At 31.5% G+C, this 18,221-nt stretch overlaps 2 protein-coding genes across 2 annotated transcripts; both read left to right on the forward strand.

Annotated features, from left to right (window-relative positions):
• The first annotated feature begins 9,046 nt into the window (after positions 1-9,046).
• Positions 9,047-9,553, forward strand: LOC107960701 (cyclin-dependent protein kinase inhibitor SMR10). The gene has a single exon (XM_016896998.1). It carries the CDS (start codon positions 9,047-9,049, stop codon positions 9,551-9,553), a length of 507 nt encoding a protein of 168 aa, XP_016752487.1.
• Positions 9,554-12,481: 2,928 nt separating this feature from the next.
• Positions 12,482-17,931, forward strand: LOC107958015 (WD repeat-containing protein 44). The gene is made up of 7 exons (XM_016893664.2): positions 12,482-14,280; positions 15,007-15,097; positions 15,222-15,379; positions 15,966-16,017; positions 16,121-16,200; positions 16,290-16,383; positions 17,097-17,931. Exons 1-7 carry the CDS (start codon positions 12,694-12,696, stop codon positions 17,843-17,845), a joined length of 2,811 nt encoding a protein of 936 aa, XP_016749153.2. The 5' UTR covers positions 12,482-12,693; the 3' UTR covers positions 17,846-17,931.
• The last annotated feature ends 290 nt before the right edge of the window (positions 17,932-18,221 follow it).

Here is an 18,221-nt window from a genome sequence, read left to right on the forward strand (position 1 = left end):
GTTATGAGTTCTAATCTAATGAGTGTCTCTTTAATTCTAAGATTGTAAAGGAGCCTATTTATAGGCTAAATCAGTAAGTCAAATAAACTATACTAATAAATGCTAAATATATTATACTAATAAATACTAAATCTTCTAGAAAGAAAATATATTTTTGTTTAACTTGACTTGCAAGCAATCTCTTAGAATTTGGGTCACACAATTCTAACAATCTCCACCTTGACACAAATTCTTTCAATGCCATCTTTGCCAAAACCCGCCACGGGCCTATCTTGAACTATGCAGGGAATTAACTGAGTCGAATCTATGCTTAGAAGCTGGAAGACTTCTAGCCTTCGACTTGTGCACTGCCAAATCAAAACTAACCCGGGTCTGATTTTCACGAATACAGTGCCCTAACTTTTCAAAACCTGCATCCAAAAGAGAACCTCTCTTCAACGAAACGGTCATACCTTTTTCCCTCCTATGACCAAGTTGCCTCCGCTTCAAATGAGTTGACTTTGACTCCGTAACGGACGAGGGACGTCCGATTTCACCGGTCACTGTAGAACCTTCCAGAATATAAAGACTGCCGGTTCTTTTACCTTTTAACAAAACGAGAGCTCCACGAGATACTTTAATGTCGCTTGACTCGATGTTGATTCTGCATCCTTTCAAGTCTAAAATACTCAATGAGATGAGATTCTTTCGTAAATCAGGTACATACCTGACATCTGAGAGTGTCCTAATTGTCCCATCGTGTATCCTAATTTTAACAGTACCAATACCGATTATTTTACTAGATGAATCGTTTCCCATGTGCACAACTCCACCTTCAACTGAACTGTATGTGGAGAACAATTCTCTATTGGGACACATGTGGAAAGAACATCCTGAATCTAGGATCCACTCAGACGTAAGCTTGGAGTTATCGCTCGTTGACACTAACAAGAAATCATCACGGCCTTCATCGACCAAATTAGCACCAGCTACATCTTCCTCGTTACTCTCAGTAGCTCTTTAATTTCGCAGTTTATAACAATCTGCTTTGACGTGACCTAACTTTTTACAATAGCGACACCTTTTGTCTCGTTTCTTTGATGCTACCAAAACGGAAGCTTGTCTATCTGCTTTGCTATTCAAATCAAACTCATTGTCGAGTTTGTCTCTACTCAACAAATGACCCTTCACATCTTCGAACGAGAGTTTGTCTCTGCCATAAATCAGGGTCTCCCTGAAAGACTTGTATGAAGAGGGTAAAGAGCACAATAATAGCATAGCTTGATCTTCATCGTCAATATGAACCTCAACGTTCTTTAAATCATTTAAAAGAGTAATGAATTGACTGATGTGATCTTTAAGAAGCTCACCTTCGTTCATGCGAAACGTAAATAGACGTTGTTTCAACACTAAACGGTTAGCCAGAGACTTAGTCGCATAAAGAGTTTCTAACCTTTTCCACAAGGCGAATGAGGTCTTCTCCATCAATACCTCCTGCAATACTGTATTCGCGAGGCACAACTGGATTGCAGACAAGGCCTTTTCATCAAGCTCTTCCCATTCTGTTTGATTTAGATTCTCAGGCTTTTTCCCTGTAACAACCTTTTTCAAGCCATTTTGAACTAGAATTGCCATCATCCGAACTTGCCACAGATTGAAATTTGTCTCACCATCGAACTTCTCAATTTCAAACCTTGTTGCTGCCATCTCTGACCGGGCTGATCTATGAAAGTTAAACTAGCTTTGATACCACTTGTTAGGATCGTCCCGATTAAGCAACGAACAAGTAAAAATAGTAGAAGAAATTGAGAAGATGAACACACAAATTTAACGTGGAAAAACCCCTGAAAAGAGGATAAAAAACCACGGGCAAAGATAATTTTACTATAATGGCAAAAGAATGAAGAGTACAAAAGATGGAGATAAAAACTAAACCCCGAAAAATAAAGAACCCTCAAACGTAAACACAAAATTCTCTGAATGTGTTATGAGTTCTAATCTAATGGGTGTCTCTTTAATTCTAAGATTGTAAAGGAGCCTATTTATAGGCTAAATTAGTAAGTCAAATAAACTATACTAATAAATGCTAAATATATTATACTAATAAATACTAAATCTTCTAGAAAGAAAATATATTTTTGTTTAACTTGACTTGCAAGCAATCTCTTAGAATTTGGGTCACACAATTCTAACATTAAGTCTGAATTCAAATTAATTGAATCGAGTTCGAGTCATCTGAATTTTAAAAAATTCAAAAAATCATAAAGAATTTACCCACATAATTCTCCCAATTCTTGATTACAATTACACCTAAATTTAACTATAGTAATCAAGCAATACAAGCTCCATCAAGTCTCAAAACACACACACATAAAGGTTGAATAAAATAAAGCATATTCACATGGAAAAAAGAAATTAAACCCATATCTCAAAGGTAGTCCAAAAATATAGATAATTGGGTCATGGGTACCAAAATGGCAGCCTTATATTATTAAACTTAGAAATGGAGATTTTTTGTGGGCATTTATAGGACAGATGTATGATGGTTAGCAATGGGGTCAAAATAATGATCCATGTGGTTTATGCAATTTGGCATGCAATATAATTTCTGCATCAGATCAGAGAGTTTTTGTTTCCCTCATTAAATTACCTGCTAAAAACAGATATTATTAAACTAGTTTTAATTAACATGTACCTAAAATCCAACAAATATGTACACATCCTCTAATTACATATCTTACTTTTAGATCTATGTCAAAGTATTTTAAAAAGAGTTAAAAGGGTTAAAATGTGATTTTCATTTGTATGTTGTATTTAATTTGAGAATTTAGTTTTTGTATTTTGTTATAATATGCGTCGATAATGGCAGTAGGAGTGATCGCAAAATATTAAGAAAAAAATTAAGAACACACAAATTCTATGTGGAAAACTATTATCGGGAAAAACTATGGGTAAAAGAGGAGAAATTCACTAATGTTGAAAAACAACAATGCAAGAGGTTTTCGACTACATATTTTAATGATTAAACAACCCTGTGTGACATGGTCTATACCAGGGGGCTCTACTCCCCAATCGAGTTTAGTGAGCTATGGCCTTGGGTCCTCGGTCCTTCACCCCCATAGATCCCTTATTTTGCTTTTCTATTTTATTTCTTTAACAACTGAGTTGCACCTTTAACTTTTCAAACAGAATCAAATGGGATTCACCTCATACAACTCTAACATATTTTACTTTGATATAATTTGGTCTTTGTTTTATAATTAATAAGGTTATGTTTTGGTTCAAATTAGTGGACTGATTTGCAACTAAAAAAAATATCCATGGAAACTTTGGGTTTTAAGTTTTTCCTAATATAATGTCAAATTCTATTTACAATCTTTTTCTTATTCTTAAATTGAAGGAAAAATACGTTTAAATACATTGAAATCCGCATATTTCTAATTGCTGCAATAATGATAATGCCAACTAAGCTATTATTTTTTTTTAAATTCAACATTAGCCGAATAACATATAGATCATGAAATGACATGCTCATTTTCTTTCATTTGATCCTTCATCTCAAAAGAATTTTGTCTCTTATAAGATAATAATATAAGGTAATGTAATACAATCATATCCATATTTGAATATTTAAAAGAGAGATATTTCTTTTTAATTTTTTGTTATTCTTATATTTTCATGTTTAAAGTTCATGATTATTTTTTCTAATAATATTGTTTCCATGATTCGAATCTGCATTCTTCTTTTAATGTACAATATGTATTACCGTTGCACCAAACGTTGGTGGTAGAGAGTGAGATTTCTTTGATCTATCATCTCAAAAGAGTTTTGAAAAGATTTTATTTTTATTTAATGTGGGTTGAATGTTTTGGCCAAATTCTGCTATTGACCCTGTACTTTGCGTAAGTTATGGATTTAGTACATATACTTTAATTTGGTCATTTTCAGTCCCCATAATTTTGGAATTTGAAAATTTTAGTTCTAACCAAATGATAACTATGAAATTCATTAAGTTCTGTTATTTTTAAATTTGATGTGTCAAACATATTATCACATGTGTAATGCTATATCTATTTGTTATTTTCACATATTACTCACAAAAACTCAGTTAATAGATTTAACGACTGTCATTTGTATTAAGACTAAAATTTTGAAATTCAAAAAATATAGCCACTAAAAATGTTCAATTGGTCAACACGGACTAAATCTATAACTTTATGCATAATATAAGACTAATGACATAATTTAACCAAACGGATTTAATAGTCACCATTGGGTCAAGATTGACATTTCAAAATTCGAAAAGTACAAAATTGATCAAATTAAAATCCATGTACTAAATCCACAATTTACACAAAGTACAAAGTCTAATTGTAAAATTTGACCAAATTTTTTATACAATACAAGTTCAAACTCTCACACCCACACACGCACCCGTTACACTACCACATAGGCAAACTTGCGGTTTGAACCTTGATTAGGGGTGGTGCCAATGGAGGTAAAATTAGTAAATGATAAAATTACACTTTGGCCCCTCAAAAATGATAAAATGTCGATTTAGTCCGTTAAAAATTATGAAGATATAAGATATTAAAATTGCATTTTAGCTCTTATAAAAGTATACAATTTAATTTCGACCCACTACAAAAAGGTTTCTGACTTTACCCTTAACCCTGATCTCAAGCATAAATGAATTCACTTCAGCCAATAAACTTACCGCTCGAGTTTTTTTTTTTTTTGGTTACAACAATATGTGTGCATTAAAATTGATAATAACAAACATGGGGGCTGGTGATAGTTGTTAGTTGAGAATGAAAGAGATACCAAAATTACAAACTCTTTCAATTCCATTTTCAGAGTGGGAAAACCTAAGCTACTAATTCCCCCCACAATAAGCCTTAGATATCATCTACTCCACTGCAACAAAAGTTATGGAAAGTGACCCCATATTGCCTAAAAGGAGTACCCATTACAAAATTAAAGCATAGATCTACTATCTTTGTGTCACTGCCAAAAACCCACAATGACCTCATTCATTATAACTGCAATTTCATTAACATACTACCACTATCTGTCACCTCAAAATAGGTATTTTTTATATTCGTTTTCTGAAGGGGTGAATTCGATTTTTTTTTTAAAAAGTCAAGATTAAATTATATTTTTTTTATAAAAGTTAAAATGTAATTTTACCGTTTTAGAACTAAATAAAGGCGATTACAAGAGGGTAGACAAGGGTATTGGTCCCAAAATAAAAAATTGCATTTTATCCCCCATATAAATCATTAAATTATAAATTTATATATGATAAAATTATATGTTGACCCCCTCAAAAATGAAAAAGTAAGTCTAGTTTTTCTTTTCAAAATTAAGGGAAAATAAATTTCTAGATTCGCTTCTAGGACTAAATCAAAATTTTATCACTTTTTGAGAGGGTAAACTATAATTTTACCATATATTAACTTATAATTTTATAGATTTTAGGGGTCTAAAACAAAAAATTCTTATTTTAGGGGATCAAGGTCCCTACCTGCCCCTGATTTCACTTTCAATAATATTGTCTCTAAATTTCGAGCCTAAATTTTCATTCTAATAATACAATGTGCTTTTCTAGGTATTTATTTTTCAAAGCTTGAAATGCTACGAAGATAGTAGGACCAGTCCGAAACCTAATCTAGTTTTTTTTTTATATAATTCATACCCATGTTCGGGGTTTGTGGTTGCCCCTCCTAATAATGTTATCTCTAAAGTTCGAACTTAGATCTTCTCCTTGAGAATGTATGTGCCTTAATATTACACCCAACCACTTATTAGTCCTAATCCAAGTCTCTAGGCTTTACAATCTCTGCGTCTTAATTATTTTCTTATTAATGTTTATATTATATGGTTGTATGCACTTACACGACGGTCTACAATTAAGTTTCACATACATTATTATAAATACATAATTGTATTTATTTATTTATTGGAATTCGTTTTTAACAGTTCGTATCCTTAAATTAACATCACATAATTTAAATTTCGTTTTAATCAAAATTTTAATGTGTTTTAATTGTTTTGATCAATACTAATTTATATAAGTGCATATCAATTCATATTGATTGATAAAATATATTTTTTTTATATTTTAAACTAAAATTTAATATTTTTGTCTTTAATAATTTTTATTTTTATATGATTACATTTGAAAACAAAATGTAATCATTAAATTATGTTATTAAATCTAATTATTAATTTTAAATTTAGACTATGCATATATAATATATTATTAAGAAATTAGAAATTAGATTCCAAATATGTATATAAACCTTAAATGACACATTGAAATACACCAAGGGTAAAGTCAAAAATTTACTTTAGAGGGGCTAGAGATGAACCATAATTTATTACCCCATCATACTAACTTGTCATTTCATAAATTTTGAAGGGATTAAATGGTAAATTTATCAATTTTGGGAGCAATATCACTACGTGCCTTCTTATCTACTCTCCCAAAATACACCAATAAAATACTTACCAACAGATGAGGAGACAAGAGGGCAGGCAGTGGTCTTGGCCCCCTAACATGGTAAAATTACCCTATTAATCTTTTTAAATTTTATGCAATTACAAGGTTAAATTAGCCATATATGCCAAAAAAAAGTTAATTAGTTAAATAGGCTGGGTTTTTTTGAAAATTTAGGGAAATATGTCTTTTTTGGAGAGAGTGTGTGAAAGCTTGCCTAGCTGGGCACGCTTTATTCACGGTAGTGTGAAAGTGTGTCCAACTGGACAAGCTTTCCTGCTGACATGTCAGGAAAAACGCGCTCAGCTAGACGAGCTTTCACACACTCTTATCAAAAACGGTCTATTTTCCTAATTTAAAAAAAAAGCAACCTATTTGGCCAATTAACTTTTTTTTCGACATATTCAATTAATTTAGCTAAATTATAAATTAATATATTAATAAATTTGTACTTTGATCTTCTAAAAATTTATTATAAAATTGACCCCTAAATAATATTTTGGCTTCACCCCTACATACCAATTCTATAACAAAAACTGTACCTCCATCAATGTTGTACTAACAACTAATTTTATTTGCTTTGAAAAAGAAAACCCTAAATCTAAAGCAAAATTCAAGCACTCCCAACATAGAATTCCCTTCTTTCCCTAGAGCCTAAAGGAAACCCCCCCCCCCAAAAAAAATCAAAGATGAGTATTCTAATGGTGAGTGGGGGAGCTTAGCAGAGACCCTAAGGCCATGGACTCGTTAAAATGATAAATTTTTAATTTAGATTCTTTATAATTTATAAAATTTTAAATTAATAAATGTAAAATTACACTTTGACTCTCTCAAAAATAATAAAAATTTAATTTAACTCTTTAAAAATTATGAATACATAAATTATTAAAATGATGAAATTATATTTTTACTATCGTAAAAATATATAAGTTAATTCCGAGGAAAGAAAATTATGTGGCTCCGCCGGTGCTAATGGCATAAACCTAGAAGAGTAGGTGAAGAAATTGGCGTGTATTAAGTTTTTTGGTTTGACTGAAGTGTAAGTTTTATTTTATTAAAACATGGTCTTATACCACACGAGTGTTGAAAAGTGAGTCATAATATTCCATTTGCAATGAACAAAATTAGATTTTAATTAGTTCAAAACGAAAAAAATAATAATAAAAGAATGGTTGGGTAGTAAGAAAGTAATGCAAAGTCAAAGTTAGTTGATACCCCCCTTTGCAAAGATAAACCATGCACGCAACTTTCACAAATAATAGGGTTAATTGCATCGTAATCCTCGAATTATAGTTCAGATTTTAAGTTTGTCCTCAAATTTCAGAGCGCTCTGATTAAGTTTTCAAATTATCAATATCGTTTCAATTAAGTTATTCTGTCAACTTGAGCATTAAATGTTAGCTCAAGTTTAACATTGAGTATTTTTAAAATGTGTGGGTCAAATTTTAAACGCATGTGTTCCTACTACATGGATAGCTTGGACCCAATTCCACAAGGTTTTGGTGTCTTCTGAGTCTTCTAAACTCCTCTGATACGTTCTAAAAGTGTCTGCCATGTTTTGAGATGTTCTGAGCTCTTCCTTCTTTAATTAGACACATTCTAGGCTTGCAACATTTGAGGAGACCTATCTAGACCGGGTGAGTATTCGATCGAGCCGAGTCGAATTGAATAAAAAATTTTCGAGTTAGTCGAGTCGAGTTAATGAATCCTATTATTTATACTCAATGTTGCGTTTACATGGACCGATTATTTAACTAGCAGTCGAAGTACACTTATTTAACTACATAAACAATATAATGGTTTTACCTTTTAACTTAATAAGTAAACATTTATCAAAACGATATAGTTTTATCTTTTCTTATTCGGATTTCCGGATAACTCGAATTGTGTAATTCATATTCGAGTTAAATTGAAAAACTTAATTTTTTATTCGAGTTGATCTGAATAATTTGATTAACTCAAATAACTTGAACTACTTAATTTAAAATTTGAAATTTTTATTTAATTTTTCGAATCGAATCGGATTTTGCTCTAACTACATTTGGAGTGGCCTCACCATGGGGTGCCCTATTCACTGGTGGACTAAGACATAAATATGCTCTTAATTAGATTTGAGCTACCATTTAATATTCAAGCTAGTAATTCGACTACTGAAAAAAATCTCATTAACACCATATTACTACTTTAAGGACTTAATTAAAACATTTTAAAATTTGAAACCATTTCAAAATCTGACCCATAATTTTAGGACTTTCAATCGAATTAACCCCAATAATATAATATTTCATTGGATGTGGTTTGAAAATCATCTGAAAACTACCCATTATCCCCCAATGCATAGCAAACCACGTGCACATACATAACATCAAAGCCTCAAAGAGGGTAGTTGGTGAAAAAATATTATGATAGGCTTTTTCAAGGATCCAATGCACAAAGATCTATAAACTATCTCAAAGCCCTCACCAAAAATGTAGAAAAAAAGACAGTGATTTGATGATTACATTCCACCATTCTTTTGCTTTTAATCTCTATATCCAAAAAAACAAAGCAAAAAACAAAACCCAAATGTCAAGTTCAAAGCTTGTCGTCGTTAAAGATGATGATGAAGCTGAAAGGACCAGCTCATTGGAGTTTCAAAACGACAAGAAGAAGAAGAAGAAGAAGATGATGATGATATCATCGGGAGAATTGAAGGCAAATGATGATGAAGATGAAGACGAAGACGAAGACGAAGACGAAAGGAACTCATTGGAGTTTCAAGACAGGAAGAAGAAGATTATATCATTGGGAGAATTGAAAGCAAATGATGATGGTGATGATGATGGGTTTAAGACTCCAACATCATTGGATCATAAAATCCCAGTGATGAAACAATGTCCACCAGCACCAAGGAAACCAAAGCCACTCTCATCAAAAAAAAGGAAACCATCATCGCCGCCATCATCAGGTGGTGATAGGAACCTGCTGAAAATCGACTTTGCCAAAGAGGTGGAGTCTTTGTTTCCTAGTGATGTTCTTGCTGATATACACCGCAAGGTCAAGAAAGCTCGTAAAGAAGATTATAATCAATGATTTTTTGTTTTTTGTTTATCCATATATGGTAAGAACATTTATAAGATGATCATGGTTATTGTTTTGGGAATTAATTTTCTTGTTTTATTTTCAAGAAAATCATCATCATCATCATGGTGGTGGAATTGGGTATAAGCAAAACTTTATGATTTGATGTTATTGTATAGTTCAATGTATGGGGAAAGAAGAATTAAGAAGCATGAATTTCAAACCAAGAAAAATGATATTGGTATCTATATATATAAGAGGTGGTTATGGGTCAGGTCGAGTTTAAGTATAATATTAATATATTTTATGCTTGCTTAAGCTTAACTCGGCCTGAAATCTGGGCTAAAATTTTACCCAAATCCGTCCATATTTACAAAAGACTAACCCAAGCCTATTTTAAGCTCGCTTATATTATTTTTATTTTTTAAAATTTATATTATATTATTTTAGTAATTAATAATTTTATGCAATTTTTATTTATTGAAAATTTTCATATATTCATTTTAACATTATTTTAATATTTACATTAGAGTAGTATATATTTCGTATAGGTTTATTTTTTTAATGTGTTATAAATTACATAATATATAAAAATAATATAATATAAAGTATTATAACTTAAAAAGGGCCGGGTTGGGTCAGGCTTAGGCCTTAAATGTTTTTTGCCCAAGCCCATTTTCGGATTTAATATTTTTGTCCAAACCCTCCCAAATTTTGGGCAGACCTTTAGGCCTAGGCGAATACCCGACCCATGAACAGGTCTAATATATACTAAAGTTACTATCTTTCATATTAACTTTATAGATTTAGTTGAATGTAAGTTTTAATTTTATTCATATAATAAATTCGGATAAATTCGAATTCAAATTTCAATATGTGTAGGTTAAAAGTTTAATTTAATTTTTAAAATGTATTCATGAATTTCTATATATTTTTATATATTTTTGAAACTATTTCAAATCTCTCAAAATATAAAAATCTTTAATTCTTTTAATTAATTATATTGAACTCTCGTATTTTGCTTGATGGTTAAGAGTCAGCTTGTTCACTCATAAAATAACTTTGAAGAGTAGGAGGTAAACCTCTATTTGGATAGTTCCTTTTAGATCTAGCGCAGTGTATAATGTAGATGTATCCATACTAGATTTATTCATGGATTGGGTCGAGTGTCCGCCCGAAAGATAAGAGGATTTGGACAAAAATATAAGCCCGAAAAATAGACTTGGGCAAAAAAATGATGCCTAATTTCTAAATGACCTGAGCCTCGGGTAAACTTTTTTTACCCGGACTCGGCCCAGCCCGAATTTGCAAATAAAATACTGTTTTTTTGGTGTCATTTTGTTATTATATTGCTACTATTTTTTAGATATTGTGTAATTCTTATTTTATTGTTAATTTTGCTATTATTTTAAAGGTATTTGCTTGTTAAGTTAAACCCATCTTACTGTTATTTAAGTATAAATAATTTTTAAAATTTATTTTCAATTTGTTAGAAAACATTTATTTTAATGTTTTTAGTGTATTTGATGTATATTATATTTTTTAAATTTGTTTTTATATAAAAATAATAATATAAAAAAATTTTAACACGGTCAATTGAGCTCGAGTTTTAACATTTTTATTTAAAACGGGCTTAGATAAAATTTTAAACCCATTTTTCAAATTAAACCGATCTCAAAACTAAAGGATAAGCTTAAAATTCTATTGAGTCCTTATCCTTACACAATCACCTCTATTCCATACCGTATGCGTGTAAATGCTACACCCAATTTACATTTACCTGAAGAAAAATATTATGCATCTTAATCAACTTCAATCCATTACATCTAAAAATCTAAATCTTCAAAAGTTGGTTCTCCAAAACTATACCTAATTACAATTACAAAATCATTTTCTCCTTTTTTCAACTCAAACCCAAAAGTCTATACATTAAATAATAATAAAAAGCCTAATGATTCTTTTCTAAATTTCACTTCCAATCCCCTTTCCATTATGGCCTACCAATCCCAACCCCCTTTTTTGGGTCAATCAATATAAAAAAACCTCAACCCCTTAATCAAACCCAAATTAATAAAATCAATCTTGATTTGATCATACATATTTTAAATGAAAAAAATAATTACGAAAGTTAGGTAAAATAGTAAGAGTTTTCTTTATCTTAATCACTTGTTAAGGGTTTAATTTTTATCTTAGGTATGAAGCAGTTTTAAAATTCGTAATAAGTGTTTATCCCTTCAGTAGGCCTACAAAATACGACAAATTAATTAAGATCTTGTGTTGATTATAAGTTTAAAATAATATTGGGAAAAAGAAAGAGAAAAGCAATACAGTTTGAATTGACCAAATCACACAAGGTAAGTGGGAGTCCATGATCTTTTCATATCTATATACAAATGATGTAAGCTAGAAAATATATGTGGCGAAATCATGGGGTAGCACAATCAAGCAAACCGATATATAATATATTTAAAAGGTCTAATTATATCCTCAATCCCTATATTATTAAAAAATTAAAGTCTAATTGAATCGGCTTCAGGGAATAGGGGTCATGAGTAGTTTAGGCATTGTATAAAAGAATTTCTTTTTTTAATTCTTTATGTCTGTTTTATAGTCCATAATCAAGATTCGTGGTCACTCTTCCTAACAATGTCGCCTTCTTTTAAAAGTGCAATGTGTCTTATCACGACACTCAGTACTTGTTAGTATAAAAGAATCTAATTAATAACACTATTAATCGATTTTATTTAAATTTGTATATGTATTATCAATAAGACTTTAATTTTTAAACCAAAGTAAAAGAATTAAATTATAAAAATTAAAAAGATACAAGGACCAAAGAAAAAATTAAACCAACATTAACAATGTCAAAACTAAACGACCCTATTTGACGGTCAATTTCCTTTTCATTAACGACAATTTCCCTTCTTTTCCTCTCTTCCATCCTTCAATTTTCCTTCCAATTTTCTTCCCAAACACTTTCCCAAGAAAACAAAAGAAACGAAAGGAAAAAAAACAAAAACAAAGAATTGTTGAATCAAAAACCTATGTTTCAACCTCAAAAGTGATAACTTTTTTTTCCCTTTTTGTTGTTATTGTCGTTGAAAAAAGAAATTATCTTTGTTTTTGTTTTTTTTATTATCAAATGACCCAAAATGGAGCCTCGCAAATTAGAGAGAAGAAAAACCATGACCATGAATTGGGATGGCCTAGGTGACGATGATGATGAGTTCTTTGAACCTAGTAATCGAGTATCCTCCGCCGTGCCTCGAGACTTGACCGATGAAGATAGCGATGATTTCGATGATTGTCGACTTTCGTTCTCGTCCAATGGCTCACCCATTCATCGTGCAACGGAGGTGGCGACAGTCGCACCGCCAAGAGTGGCACCATCAATAATGCCACCAATGTCGCCTAATTACGATATATGGAAGTCATCGCCCGGGTCCATAAAGCACCGTAGACAACAATTATTTCAAGGGATGGGCTTATCCGCTAACAAAGAGCTTTTAAGCTTCAAACATTTAGATACCAATGAGGTACTTAATGGTTCGGTTGGGACGACACTACCACCACCACCACCACCCAAAGTTACAACTACAGTTACAACTGATTCTAAAGATGAGAAAAACAAGAAAGATGGTTCGAAAGAAAGCAAGCCACGTTCTGCGTCGGTGGGCGGATCTCGATCCGACAGCGAAATGGAGCTGCTTTCGATCGAAAAGAAACGAAAACAACAGTTGCTCGGTTCGGTATCGAAACAAAGCTTGAGGAGAACTTCGTCATTAATGTCAACACCCAGAGCACAATCGCATCCTAACAAAGAAGCAACCGCTAAGAAAGCTTCACCTAAAGATGCTACCTCCGTGGCGAGTAGTGGTAGCAACAACAACAACAATAACAATGTTTCGACGAAGCAAAACGACGGTTTAACGTCTGCTTTTTCGGACAACAACTTTGAAGCATTTTTCTTAATCAAGAATTTGGATAACGGGAAAGAATTCATCGTCAACGAGTTCGATCAAGACGGAATGTGGAACAAGTTGAGCGATATCCAAACGGGTAAACAATTAACAATGGATGAATTCGAGAAATCGGTAGGGTATTCGCCGGTGGTTAAAGATTTAATGAGCCGTGATGAAAATGTTAACCGCATGGTAACGAACCAACACGGCAGCGACCGGAAACTCAACTCTTATTTTTCAAAGAGCTTGAAAGTAAGCAAAAAGCGCGGCGCCGCCGTGTTGAAAAGCATCAAAGGGGTGGCAACTTCGATGACGTTGAGAGGTGAAAAAGAAAAGGAACAAAATTTATTTAATGTCGATCAAAAGAAGAACAACGGAAATAGTAATAATAATCAATGGGTGAAAGTTAGACAAACGGGGAAATCGTATAAGGAATTGAGTGCTTTACATTTATGCCAAGAGATTCAAGCTCATGAAGGGTCGATTTGGTGTATAAAATTCAGTACCAACGCCAGGTTTTTGGCTAGCGCCGGTGAAGATACGATGATATATGTATGGGAAGTACAAGAATGTGAAGTGACGCCGATAAATGAAGCGTGTTCATCCCCGGAAGATAAAAAGAAGAAAGGAAAAGGATCGTCGAGTAGTAAAAAAGGGAATCAAGTTCCTAACTATGTTCATGTGCCGGAAACTGTGTTTTCATTGTCGGATAAGCCGATCTGTTCTTTCAAAGGACATTTGGATGATGTTTTGGACTTGTCTTGGTCTAGATCCCAGGTATGAATCTAACCATTCTTAATTAAGCATCTAAACTTTTCTATTCGTATAGGTTACGTCAAAATATAAATTAATCTTTTCTGTTAAAAATTTTAACGATTCGTACTATTAAAAATAAGTGACACGTGACATACCATGTGTACATTATATAAGGAACAAATTTTAATAGTAGAAATAAATATAATTTTTAATAGAAAATTAATTTACTCTTTGATATAACGTAAATAAAGTAAAGGGAACAAAATGTAATTCGTCTCCTAATACAAATATCTTCATGCTACTTTTATCATGTTTTGTAACATGCATTTATATATGTATGCGTTAGGTCTGGTCGGGTTTTATTTAAGTTACAAGCAAATACAAGAGAGTAATTGATCTCTTCGATTAAAAAATTAAAAAAAATCTATTTAACTGGTCAATTTCATACTTTAACTAATTGTTTAGTTCTTAACCAATATAATTGAATCACCTAAACATAAGTCGATTTGGTTGGTTAAGTCAATAAAGCCAATTTTTGCTTACTGTTATTCTCAAGCTTAATCCAATCAAGTTTTCAAATTTTGTCATCTCTATTTATAATAACTAACCTAAGCTAGTCTAGTTCCATTCATATTATTTTTTAATTTTTTTAATATGATATTTTTATTTCATATTTAGTAATATTTTAAAAAACCGAATCTCATTTTTCGAGTTTAATATTTCTATTAATGTTTCATTATTTTGCAGCAATTGCTTTCGTCTTCTATGGACAAAACCGTAAGGTTATGGGATTTGGATACCAAGAGCTGCCTAAAATTATTTGCCCACAATGATTATGGTAAGATAATTTCATTTTTTGTTAACTTCAAAGTTTATCAAATTACAAATCAATCCCTTTTTTCATCAAATTACAAATCAGTCCCTTTTAATTTAATTTAATTTAATTTAATTTAATTTGGCAGTAACATGCATACATTTCAATCCAATGGATGACGATCATTTCATAAGTGGGTCACTTGATACAAAAGTTAGGATTTGGAACATACCAAAGAGGCAAGTTGTTGATTGGACTGACATTAATGAAATGGTTACTGCTGTCTGTTACACTCCTGATGGTCAGGTATTTTTCATTTTTCTTAAAATTTCTATACTCAGACCTTAATTGAGATATTTGAGCTCGAGTTCGATTTGAAATTTATTATTTAAAATTTAACTTTAACTCGATCAAATACTATTATTTAAGTTGATGTTTAACTCAACATAAAAATTTATATACTTGAACTTGAGCTCATTTCATATACAATCTTTTGGGCTAAGTAGTTACTTAATATCATAATATTAAAAATAGTTAAACTACTTTGGAGATTCTTATAGGGACTAGATTAAATTAATCTCTCTATTATTAAATGGATTAGTTTAGTCTTTATACAATTAAAAAAAAATCAAATAAGTCCAAATTATAACAAAGTTAACATTTACTGCATAAAAATTATTTTGAAAATTATTTTTTCCAATTGCAGTTCATTCGGTTTTATTTTTTAAACAGTAAATGTTAACTCTATTTCAATTTGATCTTATTTAATTATTTTTAATAGCACAAGGGCTAATATATTCCATCCGACCTCTTATGTACAATATATATATGAAATTGAGATTTTGTAATATATTCAAATTCTAAACTATGAATATGTTTTTCATTAATGAAGGGTGCCATAATTGGTACACATAAAGGCAATTGTCGACTATACAGTACTGAGGGTATGGTTTGCTCTGATTTTCTTTTTAATCCATATATTCATAAATAGTTTTTAATTGAAATTAAATTTTATTTTTCTCATCATTAAATAAATTGATGATTTAGATTGCAGATTAACTCAATTAGATCAGATCACCAGTCAAAACAAGAAGAAAGACAATGCTAAAAAGATCACTGGTTTTCAAGTAATTTCATTCCTTACCTTCAACCTTTATTTTTTTTAAATTTATATTTGATGCATTCACGGTTTATAATTGTTTTTAATATCAAATAGTATTGTCCGATTAATCCAACCGAATTACTTATCACTTCTGCCGATTCCCGAATACGAGTTTTGGACGGTCCCGAAGTCTTTTATAAATTTAAAGGTACTCCATGACTATTTATTGTGTTTAAAATTTGTATTCAATGTTGCATACGAATATGGGTATGAAAATATGATGCAACTTAATGTTAATCTTTTCTTAATTGGATAAGATCAGTCGAGGTATTTAGTTTAATGAGAGATAAAAAAAATTTATTGATATGTGAATTATTATTTAATATAAATCAGGCTAAAAAAAGGGATTAAACTAATGGTAAATTTTATATTTTTTTAAAATTTATGATTAATTAATAATTTATTAGATTTAAATTAAATTGTCTGATTAGATTGAGAGTGAATGGTATCATCAACCACCAGTTTGATTCTAAAAACATTCACCAATGTTGGACGAAGGTAACAAAATCCGCACTACGAATTTCTTATTGATATACTTCATATAGGTTTATTTTGTCAAGATACTTACTGTGTACTCACTCCCACCTTGCTCTATTGTTATCCTTATATTGAATACATATTCGACTCTAAGTAAACGGAGTTCTACGAGTTTATTTTGGTTAATTATACTTACCATGGTTGTAAACATAGGATCAAACTAGTTAATTCAACCAGATAAATCGAAAAATCGAAAATTGAAAATCCAACTGATTTGATTTTTGTTAGAACCTAAATTTTTTCCATGTCAGGCGTATGCCCAACTCCAAGTAACATAGTTCAACAAGTTTATTCAGGTCGATAATACTTTCTCTTTGTGATCAGGGTTCAAAAATGCAAACAGTCAAATTGCAGCTACGTTTACATCCGACGGAACATATGTGGTCAGTGCAAGTGAAGATTCTCAGGTTTTCATATGGAGAACCGAAGAGCCTCGGAACACCGGCACCGGAAAACGATCGGTGATCACCGCACGAGGCCACGAATATTTCCCATGCAAAGACGTTTCGGTAGCAATCCCATGGCCAGGCACTATCAAAAGCGAGCCCCTGTCAATGACAGGATCATCGCATTTGAAACGGAACTCCAAAAGTTTACAAGTTCCCAACGGCGAATCCCCGACTAAAAATGATCACAACAAGAAAATTTTGCCCTTACCGCCACTTCCGAAAAAGAAGAGCAACCACCATCTAGGCAAAATTATAACTGACGAAGAAGGTGAGATGGCCGATTCGATGTCGAGGTCTTCCACTGCTTCGGCTTCAAGTCGAAGTAGTTCGGTCTCAAATGATGATTCATCATCATCAACATCATCGATGTCAAGGTCTTCCACTCTTTCCGGTGCCAGTAACTTGAACTCTTCAGGTTCGAACCAGGGTTCGGGTTCAATAAGATACGGTGATTCACCATCGATATCTTCTTTCATAGGATCGTCGCCTTGGTCGTGGTTCAATGTCAGCGGTCACGGACACAATGCGGCAGCTTGGGGACTAGTAATTGTGACGGCCACTTTGAGTGGCGAAATAAGGATTTACCAAAATTTCGGGTTACCACGTAGAGTTAGTCGCCTCTAAAATTGTATAATCATATATATCAAAGCATCGAAAAACAAATTTGCTTTTTTATTTTTATTTTTGTTTTATTTTAATCTAACAATTTTTTTTTTTGCATGACAGAGAATTGAATTACATTGCAAAATTGACTTTTTTAATGTAAATTTTAATCTTTTAAAAGAAATTAATCAAACCCTTTTTGTGATTAATTGCTTCATCTAATTGAATTTCAAAAAAAAAAACTGTTTGCATGTAAAAATAGATTGCATTTTGCCTCTTTTATTAAAAACAAAAGAGTAATTTTATCATTGTTTGTTAAATCAAAGAGCATACCGGTCTTTTTGATAAAAATTCCAACCATTTTTATTATTAAGTGCTTACGTGACTGATGGAGTAA

This window comes from Gossypium hirsutum, chromosome A01 (genome assembly GCF_007990345.1).
Source record: "Gossypium hirsutum isolate 1008001.06 chromosome A01, Gossypium_hirsutum_v2.1, whole genome shotgun sequence".
Classification (NCBI taxonomy): Eukaryota; Viridiplantae; Streptophyta; class Magnoliopsida; order Malvales; family Malvaceae; genus Gossypium; species Gossypium hirsutum.

Coding starts and splice junctions, on each gene's coding strand:
- LOC107960701 (XM_016896998.1), top strand. CDS start 9,047: ATGTCAAGTTCAAAGCTTGTCGTCGTTAAAGATGATGATGAAGCTGAA.
- LOC107958015 (XM_016893664.2), top strand. CDS start 12,694: ATGGAGCCTCGCAAATTAGAGAGAAGAAAAACCATGACCATGAATTGG. Junction 15,098..15,221: donor ATTTGCCCACAATGATTATG/GTAAGATAATTT, acceptor TTAATTTGGCAG/TAACATGCATACATTTCAAT. Junction 16,384..17,096: donor AGTCTTTTATAAATTTAAAG/GTACTCCATGAC, acceptor CTTTGTGATCAG/GGTTCAAAAATGCAAACAGT.